This window comes from Xyrauchen texanus, chromosome 27 (assembly GCF_025860055.1).
Source record: "Xyrauchen texanus isolate HMW12.3.18 chromosome 27, RBS_HiC_50CHRs, whole genome shotgun sequence".
Lineage (NCBI taxonomy): Eukaryota > Metazoa > Chordata > Actinopteri > Cypriniformes > Catostomidae > Xyrauchen > Xyrauchen texanus.
The window spans coordinates 11,079,031-11,096,810 of NC_068302.1; the positions used below are offsets into that span (position 1 = coordinate 11,079,031).

General features: G+C 44.7%; 1 protein-coding gene across 1 annotated transcript in view; it reads left to right on the forward strand.

Moving 5' to 3' along the window:
- The first annotated feature begins 316 nt into the window (after positions 1 to 316).
- LOC127621256 (prolactin-releasing peptide receptor-like) overlaps positions 317 to 17,780 on the forward strand; it is a 63,480-nt gene continuing 46,016 nt past the window's right edge. The window contains exon 1 of the mRNA XM_052094768.1: positions 317 to 440. Coding sequence (XP_051950728.1) covers positions 384 to 440 — 57 coding nt within the window. The 5' untranslated portion in view covers positions 317 to 383. The remainder of the gene's footprint in view (positions 441 to 17,780) is intronic.

Genomic DNA, 17,780 nt, shown 5'->3' on the forward strand with positions numbered 1-17,780 from the left:
ATTCAAATAAAAATTGAACTCTAATGGCATGAAGCTGGAATGGCGCCCGTTCACAGAGGACGCTCGCACTGCTTTCTGGGTGGAAACTTTTGATAAGAGAAAATATGAGCAGTTGTAGAGAGCTGTTTCACATTTTTAAAGAGCTGGGGCAGCCAATTTGCTGAAGCAACATCACGCTATAAACTGCTTCGGCGAATGGAGCATAGAAAGACAGACAGGCTAAAAAATATAACGCTTAATGTGGCAGCTGTCAATACTGCTAAAAGCTGCTGTGGCATAACGAATAACAAGATTGTTTGGATGGAAGAGCTGTTCTGGTGGAGCCGAATGCTTTGCAGCGAAGTGCATCCGATGATCCGACGGTCTGGGTCTGTTCATGGGCAATGGGCGGGGCCAAATGCCAGAAAGACTCATGTCAGGAGAGTTGTCACAGGAAGCTGGTAAGCAGTGGCTTTTATAATCCTACTAGTGGGCTGTGATTTGTGAGATTAAAATTAACATGCTCCTCCCAAACCTCTGTTAATTAAAAATCTGTTAAAATTTTGTCTCAAAGTTAAATACTAGATGTTGTGAATAAGTTGATATTGAATGTTTAATCATCTTTCCAATTGTTAAAAAAGGCATGTGTACACTTTATGAATGGATACAAATGAATGCGAATGAGATCAACCTTGAAGTAAACTTCAACTGGTCCCTTAACTTCCTACCTAACCTTGCAGATCTAGACGTTTTTTCATGGAGTGGCAAGGGGGTGGCTTGCAGACTATGAGGGGTGGCAACATCAAAGCAAGTGCCCATGCATAGTTCTTCTGGATCAAGTTGCCAAGCTTCATTGCAACAAGTAAAATTCATTAATTGGAGTCACTATCAAAATAAATATCCATGAATTTGCAATACAATTGCATTTCCACAGGAACCACACATACTGTAGTAACCATTTTGCTACTGATTTGCCAACATCAAAAAAATCTCCAGAGTACCAAGACAATGTCTATTAAACACATAAAAATTTAGAATGTTCCTTATCTTGACATACAACTTGCAATCTGGAATAAACTTCACCATATATTATGTAGGCAAAACTGTTATATTTTGTTAAGTGGATGTAGAGTGCATTCATACCCAATGCTATTCTGCTAATAGAACCTGCAGGCCTTTCAAATTCATAACAGCTGGAATAAGCCAATTGAAAGGGAACATTAACACAAAGTTAGTTCAAAATAAAAATAAACTCTAGGAAAACTGTACTTTGGGTGGCAGTGCTGCAAAACTCATGAATATGAATTCATGCAAATATTATTTTAAATAATCTATTTTGATAAACATTCATTCTTAAGGACCATTTCAAGCACTGAAATAGATATTTCATATAATATTCTAATTTAATCTCTACATCTGCCACTATCAGTCTTGGGATTTTGTTAGTCAGTAGATGAACACATAGATCAGCAATTTAATCAAGAACATGACATATTGGTGTAGTGGTTACTTTTTGCATCTAGTTTTTAGAGGTTCTGGTTTCTAATTCAACCAAATATGACTTTTTATTGTAATAAACCAATATTGCATCTGTATGTCAGTGGATGGGTGTTACACTTTAAAAATAAAATGCAATAAAAGATGCAGAGAGATGAGAGTAGAGGAAATACAGACACATTTATTGACAGTTCTGTATTAAAAAAAAAAAAAAAAAACTAAAAACATCTCTGAAGTTCAGACAGCGACAACCCCAAACTTTCCAGCAGTGGGAATCTGCACGCGAGCATCGGTGACCAAGATGGCACAGCTCACGAGCACCCGTCTCCCATTGCAGAAAACGAATCGGTTACCTTACGTAACCTCGGTTCTCTCTAGAAGAGGGAACGAGTATTGCGTAAGCTAGCTTACGCTACGGGAAAGATTAATCGTTTCTGAGATATTGAAGCCAAAAAATTATCCTTAATTTTGTATCCATTGTCAACGCAGTGCAGCAACTGCATACCTTGAGCGGGCTAGTTAGCGAGCTCATAGGTTGCTCTGCGGCAACTGCTGCAGTCTATAGACGAACTTGAGTGAACTTGCGTCCAATGACAGGCGCCCGCGCCTTCACTGCATCAAAGCCCGCCAAAATGGGCGTGGCTAGAGTGCATATAAGCGTAAGTTCGTAGGCTGGAACCCTGGTTTTCATTGAATGAAGCGGAAATCGCTCGTGGCGCGAGCACGGCCAGCTACGCAATACTCGTTCCCTCTTCTAGAGAGAACCGAGGTTACGTAAGGTAACCGATTCGTTCTCTTACGAGAGGTTCTCTCGTATTGCCTAAGCTAGCTTACGCTACAGGAACCCATTGTCAACGCCGTGCGCGCCAAGCATCCACTGCATGAGCCCCGGGGGTGGGGGGGACCCGGGGGAGCCCTTGTGAGTGGGGAAATAACATTTGGCCGGCAAGAGTGCGGGCCAGTGTGTGTGTAATACATAAGCACATAGTGGGAAGGAAAAGACAGAGCGGTTGTGCCGGTCTGTGTGGAATGTGTCCCATGAGTGCAGCTCACCAGGGGAGCTGTAGCGTATTAAACCGCTAGTAGTTTCGCCTGCAGGGCGGGCACTTCCAGATTGTAAAATCTGACAAAGGTGGAGGGGGAAGCCCAGCCCGCTGCCACACATATGTCGTGAATGGAAATCCCGCTGGACCATGCCCACGAGGAGGCCATGCCTCTAGTGGAGTGAGCCCTAATGCCTAACGGGCATGGCAGGTCTTTTGACGCGTACGCGGCAGCAATAGTGTCCACTATCCATCTAGACAGTGTCTGATTCGAGGCGGCGAAACCTTTGGTGCGCCCTCCGAACGAAACGAAAAGCTGCTCAGAGCGTCTGAAAGAGGCGGAGCGCGCAGTATACAATCTCAGTGCTCTGACTGGGCAAAGGAGATTGGCGTCGCGTTCGCTATCGGATGCTGGCAGCGCCGATAGGGAAATAATTTGTGCTCTGAAAGGAGTACCGATCACCTTGGGGACATAGCCGTGTCTAGGCTTTAAAATGACCTTGGAGTCACTTGGTCCAAACTCAAGACACGCAGCGCTGACAGACAGCGCGTGAAGGTCTCCCACATGTTTAACTGATGACAGGGCAGTCATAAAAACGGTTTTGAGTGAAAGGTATTTCAAATCCACGGATTGAAGCGGTTCGAAAGGGGAGGCTTTCATAGCTTCGAGAACTACGGAAAGATCCCAGATAGGAACCGAAGGGGGGCGCGGGGGGTTCATCCTTCTAGCTCCCCTGAGGAAGCGGATGACCAGCTCGTTTTTTCCCAGTGACTGGCCGTGCAGGGGTTCAGCGAACGCCGCGATGGCCGCCACATACACTTTGAGCGTGGATGGGGATCTGCCCTTATCCAGCAACTCTTGTAAAAACACGAGCAGCGATGACACCCCACATGTCCGTGGGTCCAGGTCTCTGTCGGTGCCCCATTTTGAAAACACAGACCATTTGGACGTATAGAGTCTTCTCGTGGAATGGGCTCTAGCGTGTATGATAGTGTTTATTACTCCTTCTGGCAAAGCGACGGGTAGTCGTTGATCACCCACGCGTGCAGCACCCAGCGCTCTGGGTGGGGATGCCAGATCGTGCCGAGAGCTCGAGAGAGGAGATCTGCTCTCACTGGAATGGGCCACGGGGCTGTCAGTGACAGCTGCGAAAGCTCCGGGAACCATGTCTGATTCTCCCAGCGCAGGGCTATGAGGAGCACCGAGTGACGCGTTTCCCTGATCCTCTGTATTACCTGTGGCAATAGCGAGATGGAAGAGGGAAGGCGTAAAGTGGGTGGTTGGGCCAGTCCTGGGCCAGCGCGTCCTCGCTTTTCGAGAAAAATACTGGCCAGTGAGAGTTCTCTTCTGACGCAAAGAGGTCTATCTCTGCTCTGCCGAATATGCTCCATAACTTCTGGACTGTTTGAGCGTGCATGGACCATTCCCCTGGGGAAATATTGTCTCTGGACAGTCTGTCTGGTCCGTCGTTCAGGTGGCCTGGCACGTGCGTCGCCCTCAGCGAGCGCAGGTGGCACTGGGACCAACTCAGTATGCGTTTTGTCAGATGGAAGAGGTTCCTGGATCTGACACCGCCCTGACGGTTTAGATAGGATACCACAGATCTGTTGTCCAAACGGACCAGGACGTGGTGACCCTGAATGACCGGGAGGAAGCGCACGAGCGCGTACTCGACCGCTATCATTTCCAGACAATTTATGTGAAGGAGCTTTTCCTGAACTGACCATAGGCCAAAAACCGGAGAGCCCTTGCAGACCGCGCCCCAACCCGTGTTGGACGCGTCTGTCGAGATGACTTTTCGGCGAGATACAGCTCCCATCGTCACTCCCCGCTGATACCATTCGGCCACTGCCCAGGGCTGCAGAGCTGAGATACAGGTCTGAGTCACTCTGATCGGCTGGCGGCCCATGGCCCAAGCCCGGCGAGACGCGCGGGTGTTTAGCCAATGCTGAAGCGGGCGCATGCACAGTAAGCCCAGCTGAAGTACTGCTGCGGCTGAGGCCATGTAACCTAGCATTCTCTGAAATTTTTTCAGAGGCATGAGGCTGTTCATCTGAAAGGACGCAGCTAGTCGCTGAACACGGCGCGCGCGCTGTGTAGATAAGCGAGCCATCATCGCCATGGAGTCTAGTTCTATTCCAAGGAAGGAAATTGCCTGACTGGGCTGTAGTGAGCTCTTGGTCCAATTGACTGCAAGACCCAAACTGTTCAGATGACTGAGGAGAACTGTCCTGTGAGACAGAAGCTCCATATGTGACTGTGCCAAAATCAGCCAATCGTCCAAATAGTTCAGAATTCGCAAGCCCTGACTCCACAGGGGTGCGAGCGCCGCATCCATGCACTTCGTGAAAGTACGGGGTGCTAAAGACAGGCCGAACGGAAGGACGGTGTATTGATAAACCTGGCCGTCGAGTCGAATCTCAAGAATGGCCTGTGACGGGATTTATCTGAATCTGAAAGTAGGCATCTTTCAGATCGAGAGAAATAAACCAGTCCCCTGGCGCACATGCGCGAGGAGTTTCCTGATTGTAAGCATTTTGAACGGTCTTTTTGCGAGCACCTTGTTCAAAACCCTGAGATCTAATATTGGTCTGAGGCCGCCGTCTTTCTTGGGGACAAGAAAATAACGGCTGTAAAACCCTGACTCGATCAGAGAAGGTGGCACTCTCTCTATGGCCCTTTTGCACAGAAGGTTTGCTATTTCTGAACGAAGCATGCAGGCTGCTTCCATGTTCACAGTAGTTTCGAGCCGCGCTCTGAAGCGGGGAGGGCGGCGATCGAACTGTAGCAAATAACCCTGTTTTATTGTGCTTAACACCCATTTGGATATCCCTGGGATAGCTTTCCATGCTTTAAAGCGTAACGCTAGAGGGTGAATGGCCAAGTCGCCCTGATTGAAGCACACAGCGAGCTGAACAGAATGTGTGAGCGCGCTTACTGTGCTTATGCATGACTGCTCGCAGACAGCAGGGACAGGCTGTTCTGTGAGTGACTTCCCGATTGAAGTGAATGGGGAAAGAGTCACATCTGTGAAGTGATGCGCGAGCATAGTCACGGGCATGGGACTTACATACAGAGAGGTGTTTGCTGGCCGTGTGACAGAGCGGGCAGAGAAGGGGCGCGCGCACGGATTCGTGGACGTGTTTATTGACTCTAACACTCGAGCTGGCTGTGCCTGCTTTATGTGAGTGGGCTCTGATAGGGACACGGGAAGTGTAATGCTTGTGTGTAGGGGTGAACACTGGTCGCCGTGAAAACGGCATTTGAGTGCAGGCAAGCGGGCAGTATCACCGGCTTGTTGGCTGCTGAATCCACCACTGCAGTAGCCTGAGAGAAGGGGACTGACAGGGGGCGAAGCTTTGACGGTGGTCCGGCCGCGGCGGGACTGAGCCGTCGTTTCCTTAACAAAGCTAGGAGGACTTCAGTTGCTCAGGTTTCAACGCAATCTTAGGCCGAGGCCCGCGGGGGGGCGGCGGTCTGCGGCGGCGGTCTGCGGCGGCTGTCTGAGCGCGTTCTAGGGTGGCCACCCTGTCGACGCTGAGAAGTCTGGCTTTGCTGAGCTGGGCGCTGTGAAGAGGCTCGTGCAGAAGGCTGGTCACGTGGGCGGCCTGCAGAGGAGCTAGCGCGACGAGGCAGGAAGAGATTCATGGCTTGGGTGGCTTTCTGGACTTCCGAAAAACGGTCAACAATGCCACTCACTGCGGAACCGAAGAGACCGGACGGAGAGAGCGGCGCGTTGAGGAACGTGGAGCGCTCAGCTTCTCCCATATCGGCTAGTGTTAGCCATAGGTGTCTCTCGGGCACAGTCAGCGCGGCCATGCACTTCCCTAGGGCATGAGCTGCAGCTTTGGTGGCGCGAAGGGCGAGATCCGTCGCGCTCCTTAGATCTGAAACAGCCTCTGGGTGCCTGCCTTTCTCATCCCATTCTCAGAGAAGGTCCGCTTGGAGGATCTGTAAAACGGCCATGGAATGCAGAGCAGCGACGGCTCTGAAGAAAGCAGCCGTCGAGTCTGTTGGGAGCCTGCTCAGAGGGCGGTGACCACTCGAGCCCGAGGCGGTCAACGGCCTGTGTGAGGAGGCACGTTAGTTCTTCCTCGACTCCGGCGCGGGTCCTGCTGGATTCCTGGGCCGAGGAGGAGGCTTGGGAGCCTGACCACTCCTCGCTGTCCGAAGCCATGATGGAACAGCAGCCCTTATCCTCCGCCTCGTCATCCGAGATGGCAACAGTCGCGGCCGCTCGGCGGCAACTGCGGCGTCCCGGAGGGCGGGGAGGGTGAAAGCGAGGCTCGAGGGAGAAGCTCCGGCGAGGTAGTCGCTTCTAACACCGGTTCCGGCAGCCTTTGGGAGCGGCGCTTCTTTCTGCGCGGCGAAACGAAAGGCGGCGCAGCGGCTTCGGTTTTGAGTGCTTCGAGTCGAGCCCGCAGGGTCGACATCGGAAGCTCCTCGCAGAGGTCGCATCCGCCGTCAGCGAGGGCGAGCTCTGCATGTTCCAGTCCCAGGCAGAGAGCGCAGATGAGGTGGCGGTCTCCGGCGCTGAGAGGGGCGCCACATGAGGCGCAGGTGGTGCGAGGCATCTTGAAAAAGACGCTCGTTGCTCTTTTTGTGAAGTTCGCTGAGGAACTTGCTTGCTCTAAAAAGGATACATCGCCGGATGGCGTAGCTCGCAGGACGGCTGAAGGTGGCGAAGACGGCCGGCTTCTTCGAGCGCTGTCCAAGCTTGCTAGATGCCCCTCGATCGGCGATGTGGCTTCTGCAGTTCAGAGATGCGAAGAGCTCCACTGAATAGATGAAAATCAGGGTTCCAGCCTACGAACTTACGCTTATATGCACTCTAGCCACGCCCATTTTGGCGGGCTTTGATGCAGTGACGGCGCGGGCGCCTGTCATTGGACGCAAGTTCACTCAAGTTCGTCTATAGACTGCAGCAGTTGCCGCAGAGCAACCTATGAGCTCGCTAGCTAGCCCGCTCAAGGTATGCAGTTGCTGCACTGCGTTGACAATGGATACAAAATTAAGGATAATTTTTTGGCTTCAATATCTCAGAAAAGATGAATCTTTCCCGTAGCGTAAGCTAGCTTACGCAATACGAGAGAACCTCTCGTAACAGAACTCTGTTTTTATAGGAAGGAAACACACTGTGCACTGGTGCAACCCATTAACAATCAGCTCACCTGGTTACCCCACACATGAGAGCGATTAAGAGAGAGGGATATAAAGACAAAACACACGCTCTACATACACGCCAGCAATATGGCCGAGAAGGCCATCACAATGGGGGACGTAGTTAGTTTATATCTCCCAGAAAACAGCTGCAGAAAATACTGCTGACACTGACACTGATAACAGCTACAACAAACATTTATCATAAAAACACCAATCAAAACATGTGCAGATCAGATGAAATAGAAACTCCTACTCAAGAACTGGAGATGTTTCATCTGGATTATACACATACCTGATGAAAGCTATTTCAGAAAGTGCTGAGGACATGTCTCAACTGATGGCAATATATTGAAAAATCATTCAGTGAAGACTTGAATGATCTCTTACCTTACCTTTTTTCTCCATGTATTTGTCCATATTGTCATATTGCTGTTGTGGTTGAGCAAATAAGCTCAAAAAGCCTAAGCCCACAAGTAGCTAAACACTGCAAATGTGCTGCTGCAGCAAGTACGTGATTGGCTGCTGCTGTAACCAATCACGCCACTGGCCGCTTCTTTAACCTATCACACAATTTACCGCTGATATGCTTTCACATGATTGGCTGCCACTCTCATCAATCACACGATCAGTCTGTGTAGTCATTTGTGTGTCTGGTGAGAGTTGAGGCAGTTTGACATGAATAAACCCCTACACAATGTCAGCATCTTACGTTTATATGATATACATTTGTAAACTTACACTGTGTGGCAGGGGTGGCAATGCCTTTTCTTAGGGAGGTATTTGCAACCGTTTGCCACCCTGGTGATCTGCTCCTGCTTCCTATTCTAGAGAGTTGTACAAACTAGAATATGCCTGTCACCATGGTTACCATCGTCTGTAATTTAAAGTCTGCTTTGTCCATTCACCCTCCATGTAATTCACAAGAGTCAAGATCCAAAATCAATAGCCATTTCCACTTTGCATGCCAAGTGACCAGTTCATCTTGAATGGTTAAGAGCTTCACTGTTTATGTGTTATAAAAATAATACAGTCACCTAATCATCCCTAAAACTGGAGGTAAGTTGTTTACTGTGATTGATTGTGTTGCTTTCTACATTTATCAGGGGAGAATCTACTTAAAATACATCTGTATGATCACAGAGCTGAAAAGCGTTCTTTGTTTTGTTTTCCAGGCCCAAGGCCAGTGCTTCAATACATTTCCCAGATACCCCTGCAATAACAGATGTTTCTGTGAACACAGATGAATAACAACACAAATATTCTTTTTTTTAGATTCCTGGTCTCACTGAAGACTAAATTTTCAAATGGAATTTTAAAGTGCTTCATGGGCATGATTGCTAACATTATTCCAAAGCATCTAATTACAATGAAAGTGTAAAGAAAGAAAGGAAAGGGAAAATAAGAAGTCGATAAAATACTGCATCTCATAAAAATAAGTAGAATACAAAACACATTCAACAAGACAATAAAGTGATAGTTACCCCCCAAAATGACAATTCTGTCGATATTTACTCCCCCTTCTGTTGTTCCATATTTGTATGACTTGAGAATGTTTTTTTTTCTGCAACAGATGCATGCATGTCCTCTCCTTTCTTACAATTGTGGAAAATCTGAAATGAATCTTAATAGTTTTTGAGGTATTTCTCTCCTATATCTCTAAACCTATTACAGTGAAAAGGAAAGTGTGACTTGGTTTACAGGCAAGACAAAGAAGGCGATAGAATTGTTAGTGGATAATGGTGTAAATGAAACACTCAACATATGAAGTGAGAGCTTCAAAAAATCAATGGAGATCAAAGATAATATATTAATCTAAATTGTGTTCTCAACCTCTGAGTTCAACTCACTTAAATCTCTTTTCAAATTGCAGCTCTGCTTGGGAGAGATTTGGTCAAAGGGTAGAGCCCTGCGTGTGTCAGCATTCAATAAAACTTCAGATGGAAAAATAAAAATACTTAGCACTGGCACCAGGGGCCAGCAGCAAAGGACATCACGTCTTTAGATTTGTCACATTGTCACATTTTTACTTGACCCTCATTAAGTGTAGGGCAGATGAGATTCCAGTGTGCTCTTATTAAATGCATCATTTGCATTTCTAATGCAGAAATCTGATATATGGCTATATATGAATATATATATATATATATATATATATATATATATATATATATATATATATATATATATATATACAGGTATATGTTTTTATATATATATATATATATATATATATATACATGTGTATATAGCATATATATATATATATATATATATATATATATATATATATATATATATATATATATATATATATATATATATTCATATATAGCCATATATTTATAAATGTGATCTCAGTGATTTCGACCGTGGCATGATTGTTGGTGCCAAATTTGTTTGTGTGACGGGGAGGATGTGAGGCCGGACCACGAGGATGCACGCCCGGTGCTGAGTTGTCCTAATCAGCTGGGAGAGGGATAAAGACGAGCCGGACGTGCCAGTTAGAGAGAGTGAGACACATGTGGCTGCTGTGTGTGTGTGTGTGTGTGTGTGTGTGTGTGTGTGTGTGTGTGTGTGTGTGTGTGTATGTGTGTTTATGTCTCTTTAAATTAATTTATGTCATTAAAGTTATGTTGACTGTTCTGTCGGTTCCCGCCTCCTCCATGCCCATCGTGAACCTTGATACATTGGTGCTGAAACCTGGGAAGGATGAATGATGCTCCGTCAAGGAGTCCTTGCCACTGACTGAGGATTGTAATGCAGAGGGAGTGCTTGATCCAGTGGCGCTGGTGCACTGTGTCAACCGGCAACCAAAAGGGATGGCTGAGGGATCCATTACCATTGCCTGGAATCGTGGACGGAAGCAGTACAGCGAGCTGAGGGCCAGTCAATGGTGTGTCCGGGGCTGGCGAGCCCTTCTCTCTCTCCTCTCTCTGCTTTTTCCTCTATCTCTCTCTCTCTATTCTCCCTCCCCCCCTCCCTCATCCTGTTCCCACTTCAAGCCACTTATGTGCCAACGCTCCCTCCCTAGAAACGGGGGGAGAATTTCCCAACCTGAATTTGGCGATGGGAGTATGTGGCAAGCAGGGCGGGGCCAAGCAGCATCTAGGAAGAGCGAGGTCGGAAAGATAAGTGGTGAATGAGGTGGAGGAAAGCGGTGTATTCCACACCGCTCTCGTGTTCCAGTGAGGTGTGGCGGGAGTATTTAAGGAGTGGAGACAGTGGCAGAGGAGAGAGAGACACATGATGCTCTAACGATACTGCTCGAATCTCTTCCTGTTTGGCAGACATCTCGGCCTGGATGAATGAACACCACCTTTAACTTAACCCAGCCAAGACCAAACTCCTTGTCTTTCCAGCCAACCCTACGGTTGAACACAACATCAAGTGTAGCTGGGTTCAACTACTGTAACACTTTCAAAATTGGTTAGAAATCTAGGGGTAACCATCGATAACCAACTAAATTTAACAGAACACATCTTAAAGACAGCATGATTATGTAGATTTACATTCTACAATATCAGATAAAGAAGATAAGACCCTTCCTCTCTGAACATACCACACAACTTTTTGTTCAATCACTTGTCATAACAAGACTGGACTACTGTAACGCTCTCCCTGCATGCACAATTAGACCCCTGCAAATGATCCAGAATGCAGCAGCACGTCTGGTCTTTAATAAACCAAATGGAGTGCATGTTACACCACTCCTTGTCTCTCTTCCATGGCTGCCGGTTGCTGCATGTATCAAATTCAAGGCCCTGATGCTGGTATACAGAACAGTCACTGGGTCTACTCCAGCATACCTAAAATCATTTCTGCAGAGCTACGTTCCCACCAGAAGCACTTTCCCGGAATTTTGGCTTCATCATACCACGTTGGTAGAATGACATTCCCAACTCCATCTGTAAAGCAGACTCACTTTCTCACTTTCTCACTTTCAGCTATTTAAAAAATAGCTAAAAACATATCTTTTCCATGAGCACTGAGCCAGTCACTAAAAAACAATTCTTGTTGCACTTTAACCTGTCTTGAATACTACTATTCTGATGCTATTGAACCTTTGTAATATGGTACTTTTTGTACCACTGCCTCCTGAAGATGATTCGCTTATAATGTATTCCTCTTTTGTAAGTCGCTTTGGATAAAAGCATCTGCCAAATGAATAAATGTAAATTAAGCTGTCTGTTTGCGTGTCAGTGTTAGGCTGAAAAGGAATATGTGTTGGAGCTGCTGAAATGCAGCTGTGTTGTAGTGTTTAATGTACACTGAAAAGTGCCACATTAAAGTGTCTTACGTGTTTGTAGCGAAAGGTGAGAGGATGAACACAAGCATGTGTGGGGTTCTCAACATCGACACAACGTCTAGTGAGTGACAGACAAGGAACACCATTTCACAGGCTCGATCACCGTCCACGAGATGCCTCTATGCGCTAAAATGGCAAGTCTTTGCATAGTGGTGCTCTTCACATTGCAGAAGAGAAAGATAGAGATGTGTGTGTGTGTGTGTGTGTGTGTGTGTGTGTGTGTGTGTGTGTGTGTGTGTGTGTGTGTGAGCGTGTATTTATCACTTTGTGGGGACCAAATGTCCCCATAAGGATAGTAAAACCCGAAATGTTTGACCTTGTGGGGACATTTTGTTGGTCCCCATGAGGAAAACAGCTTATAAATCATTCTAAATTATGTTTTTTAAAAATGTAAAAATGCAGAAAGTTTTCTGTGAGGGTTAGGTTTAGGGGTAGGGTTAGGTTTAGGGGATAGAATATAAAGTTTGTAGAGTATAAAAACCATTATGTCTATGGAAAGTCCCCATAAAACATGTAAACACAACATGTGTGTGTGTGTGTGTGTGTGTGTGTGTGTGTGTGTGTGTGTGTGTGTGTGTGTGTGTGTGTGTGTATGTGTGCGTGTATTTATCACTTTGTGGGGACCAAATGTCCCCATAAGGATAGTAAAACCCGAAATGTTTGACCTTGTGGGGACATTTTGTCGGTCCCCATGAGGAAAACAGCTTATAAATCATACTAAATTATGTTTTTTGAAAATGTAAAAATGCAGAAAGTTTTCTGTGAGGGTTAGGTTTAGGGGTAGGGTTAGGTTTAGGGGATAGAATATAAAGTTTGTACAGTATAAAAACCATTATGTCTATGGAAAGTCCCCATAAAACATGGAAACCAAACATGTGTGTGTGTGTGTGTGTGTGTGTGTGTGTGTGTGTGTGTGTGTGTGTGTGTGTGTGTGTGTGTGTGTGTGTGTGTGTGTGTGTGTGTGTGTGTGATGTCACGTAGTGTGGCGGGATGGGATTCGGTTCCCCATACTGCTTACAGCAATGCCAAGTCAACTTAATTGAAAGGGAACGTCTCCACTTCAATGATATTAAAAGTCACATACCTTATCAAAACATTGCTCCAGTTGTAACCTCGGTTCACTGAGATGAAGGGAACGAAACATTGCAAAAGCTAGCCACACTACTACTTCAGTGAAGGGAGGAAAGTGTAATGTCCTCTGTCCCTCAGTCAGAAAAATCTAAAGGGGCAGAGCTCAAATCACCATTGCCAATCAGACAATTGCTGTCATTGTAAAAGGGTTTCAACTAGGTCGTCGAGGAAAGGATTTCTCTATACTGCTTACAGCAATGTCTCATTCCCTTCATCTCAAGTAACCAAAGTTACATGTGCAGCTGGACATGTGCAACATTTTTCATACTGTATATGTGTGTATGTTACATTTCTGTATTGGATAAATTATAGTTGCTGGAAAAAGTATGTGAAACCCTGGATTTATCTGGATTTCAACATGAATTGGTCATAAAAATGTATCTGATCTTCAACTAAGTCACAACAATAGACAAACACAAATGCTTAAACCAACAGACAGACAATTACATTTTGTATTTCTTTTTTGAACATACTGCGTAAAACATTCACAGTGTGGGTTGAGAAAAGTCTGTGAACCCTTGGATTTAATAACTGGTTGACACTCCTTTGGCAGCAATAACCTCCACCAAACATTTCCTGTAATTGCGGACCATACTTGCACTTCTGTCAGGAAGAATTTCACACTTCAGCACTATTCTCGGGATATCTGGTGTGAATTGCTCTCTTGAGGTCATGTCAAAGCATCTCAATTGGGTTGAGGCAGGATTCTGACTGGGCACTATAGAAGGTATGTTTTCTTCTGTTGATGCCACTCTGTTGTTGATTTAACGTTTGAATTTATTTTGGGAAGCCATTTGCAGATGAGGTTTTGATGTTACTATGCTGTGCCTTTTTTCTCCACATATAGCGATGTGTGGTTTTTCTTAACAACTCAACTATGATTTAATCTGTCCACAGAATATGTTTCCATTAGCACAGTGGAATATCTAGGTGCTCTTTTGCAAACTTCAGAAGTGCAAATGTTTTTTGAACAGCAGTGGCCTTCTCTGTGTTGTGCTCTCATGACCTGTTCTTGGAGAGGTTTGAGAGGCCTGCGCAACACCAACAGAGATATTTAAAAAGGTAATACTGTATGATGTGTTTTTATCCACACAATGTAAGTCAATTTGGTCAGAGGTAAGAAGGACATAAAGGTAGCATAAAGGTAATCCATATGACTCAAGTGTTTTAATCTATGTTTTCTGAAGAAATACGATCACTTTGGTTGAGATACAAAGAAAAACTTCCATCCTTATTTTAGTAAAAAGCCCAAAGCTCATTTACACGTCCCTGTGCTTGGTTCATGGGCGCCCGCATGTTCACACAAAAATTATATGTTGGTACTATATGAACGTGCTAAACGGACGGCTCACTATTGTGCACTGACTCTGTGTTTACATCAGCTTCTCATGCTGAATGCACTTACATACGCGTCCTCCCTCAAATGTTGACGGGGGAGAGCAGGATGGAGGATGCCGCGACTGGGCCCCCCATTCTGAAATTCTATTCTTCTCACCACAATTGTACAGAGCAGTTATCTGAGTTATCATAGACATTGTCAGTTTGAACCAGTCTGGTCATTCTCTGTTGACCTGTCTCATCAACAAGGCATTTCCATCAGCAGAACTACAGCTCACAGGATGTTTTTAGATTTTGGCTCCTTTCTGAGAAAATTCGAGAGATTGTTGTGTGCAGTGCTTGAAGTGGGACAGTATGCAGCGCAATGCAGTACCTGCACTTCTATAATTTACTCTACAGAGTTTTTCTTATGTACCAACACTTCTGAGAGTCTCCCGGTATGATGAAATGTCTTTATTTAATGTAAGTAAGTGATATAATATGGCCCACCATTCACTTTTATCTGACCTTCCAAATTATTTATATAAAATTGCGGTAAACATCTGAACACTCTCTGAGCAAAACTCAGCCTTGAGTTTAACAACACTCAACACGTGCAACAGCATTGGTGCTGTTGTATTACAAATTTATAAAATGTTAAACACAATCATATATATAAACTGGGAAAGTAGAGTAGACTGCATTTAGCATTTAAGGTATAAATGATAAATATATCAGCTGTTAGAAAGAGTATTCCAGCAAGAGATTTCCTTCCAGTTCTGTTCTCTCTATTGTAAATTAAATTAGTCAGACTACTGACAATCTCATCCTCTGTCTTTTAATGGCTATTGGAGCCCCAGCCCCAGTTGTCTAAATAGTTAGGCTGATTGGATTAGCATCTCTGTATCTGAATAGTTATGCTGACTGGATTAGGACTGGTAACAATCTAGAGTCTAGGGGTGGTTTCCTATGCCTGTATACATCATTTGCATGCTTTAAAGTTATCACCTGGGTGCTTTGTGTCTATCTCTAAGCACTGCCCTCTAAATGCATGTATAAATTACAATGTAAAGTTCCCTTAGTTAGATGTTGGTCCCTGCAGCTGCTGACAGCACGAATTTCTCAATAAAGAATCCTGCTTGAAGATACAACCGAGTCTCCTGGTCTTACGCTTCTGAGTTTCCCACTCTCTAGAAGGATAAAAAGTTTACAACAGTTTTGGTGCCGTGACCCGGATAGAGCTACTCACCTGAATCCAGATTGAAACTTCAAGCTCAACAAAGATCTGACTGCATTCCAGCCTGAATCTTTCTTACAACCAAAGTTTGGTTAGTGCTACTCTATCCAAAAGAACCTTTAAGACCAGTACAAATCCTCTGCGCTGTCAGAGAAGGGTTAACAGACAGCTGTAGGTTTGGTTAACTAAGTTATCCTCTAAAATTGTCTTTTTAGAGAAGATTAGCATTACGTGTTAATATTGGTTACCCTCTGTTGTTTTCAGGCAGGGAAAATTAGCATAAAAGGCTAATATTTTGTTTATCCTCTGTATCTGCAGAGAAGAATATTTGTTACCCTCTGTTTTTAGACAGAGAAGATTAGCGTAAAGTGCTAGTAATTTGTGTTATCCTTTGCTTGGGTCAAAGAAGGTTAACAATAGTTGAACTGTGTTAACAAGTGTACCCTCTGTTGATCAGAGACGTTTTAGTGTTTGTTTGTGTGATAACAGAACAAAGAAAATCCACAAAATGTTTAAGAAAAGTGCTAGACTAATCCCCACAACTGAAAAAGGTGGTCTTGCGACTCCTTTGTGGTCAGATAGTGAATTCAAAACACTGTTAGGAGAACAACTGAACCTAATTGTCACTGAGAATGTTAGACAAGAACTAACTAAGAAATATGAGATTCATCCAGACAAGACTTGGTCAGTAGATGAGTGTAAAAGGTACTAGGAGCAAGTATTCAGCAAGAACAATGTGAAAGGCATTATCTGCTGCCACAGAGAATTTTGTTTAGCACTTGCTACACAACAGTCTAAGCATAACTCAGAGCTAGAGAAAGAGAAAAAAGAGCTCCGTGCTAGAGTATCCTCTTTAACCAAGAAATTGAACCACAACAAAGCTGCAGATAAAACTGTTGTAGAAGAAGTTAATCAGCCGGATAACATTTTCCCTGACTTACAAAATTTCTTTGAAACAGATGTAGCTCTCCAATCCGTAACTGCTGTGCCTGTAAATTCAGTCAATGTGTGTGGTGCTAGGAGACGATCTCAGGGAATTGAGGGAACTGAAAGTGTTTCTACCAACTCTTCTGTTGTCCAAATACAAACAGTCACAAAAGCGCTTGGACCTAAAGATATAGAGAGACTATCCCAGAGCTTACCCTCAGCACGCACACAGTTTTCTGAATTTAGAAGAGCATTGATCAACAAAATGCGTCTATATGACATGTCGTTAACAGAAGTCACACAGTTAATGTCACAAATTTTGACTGAATCTGAATTCAACAGTTTTGAATCTGCAGTGACTTCTGAACTACAGCATGCCAGTAGAAGCGATATAAGAGAAGGTGTTTTGAAAATTCTAAAGAATATCATGGGACCCAAAATAGACTGGTCAAGAATCACTAGCTGTGTACAAAAGAAAGAAGAAACTGTGAGTGAATACACTGAAAGGTTTTGTCAGTCAGCTGTAACTTACAGTGGAATTGTTGATAATTCTGAAAGTGTGTTAGATGACAAGGGACCCCTAGTCCGCATCTGATGGCCTTTTAGCTGAGTACAGAAGAGCCTTGCCATTCCTAGATCTCACTTGGTCTAACAGAACTCTTAGAAGTAACCTAGACAGGTTGGCTACATGGGAAAGAGATGCTGATGTTAAAGCCAAAGTGAGAGTAGCAGCAGCAGCTACATTTAGCACAGAAAAACAAAAAAAACAGGTGGTCTAAAAAAGAAGGCAAATACCACTACTGTGGAAAATTAGGACATTGGGAGAAAGAGTGTAGGAAGAAGTTACAAGATGCAAATAGAAATGCTATGCATAATTCTGCTCCTCCCCCACCTGCTTACAACCCTGAAGCAGTTCAGCAAGTGTCCACTGAAACTTTAGGACAGCTCGTTCAGGCTCTTCTAAGAGCACAACAAGACCAGGAAAAAAACTAATTGTTGGGGCTGTGAGTAGCTACCTTTCCCCTGTAATCCATCATAATGACAAAAGAATGTTTGTGAAAGGTAGCATACGAGAGAAAGAGATTGATTTTTTGCTTGATACAGGTGCAGAAATTACAGTAATTCCTACAAAATTGGCTAAAAGTTTAGACATCCTGTACAAGAAAACCAAACTTTCTT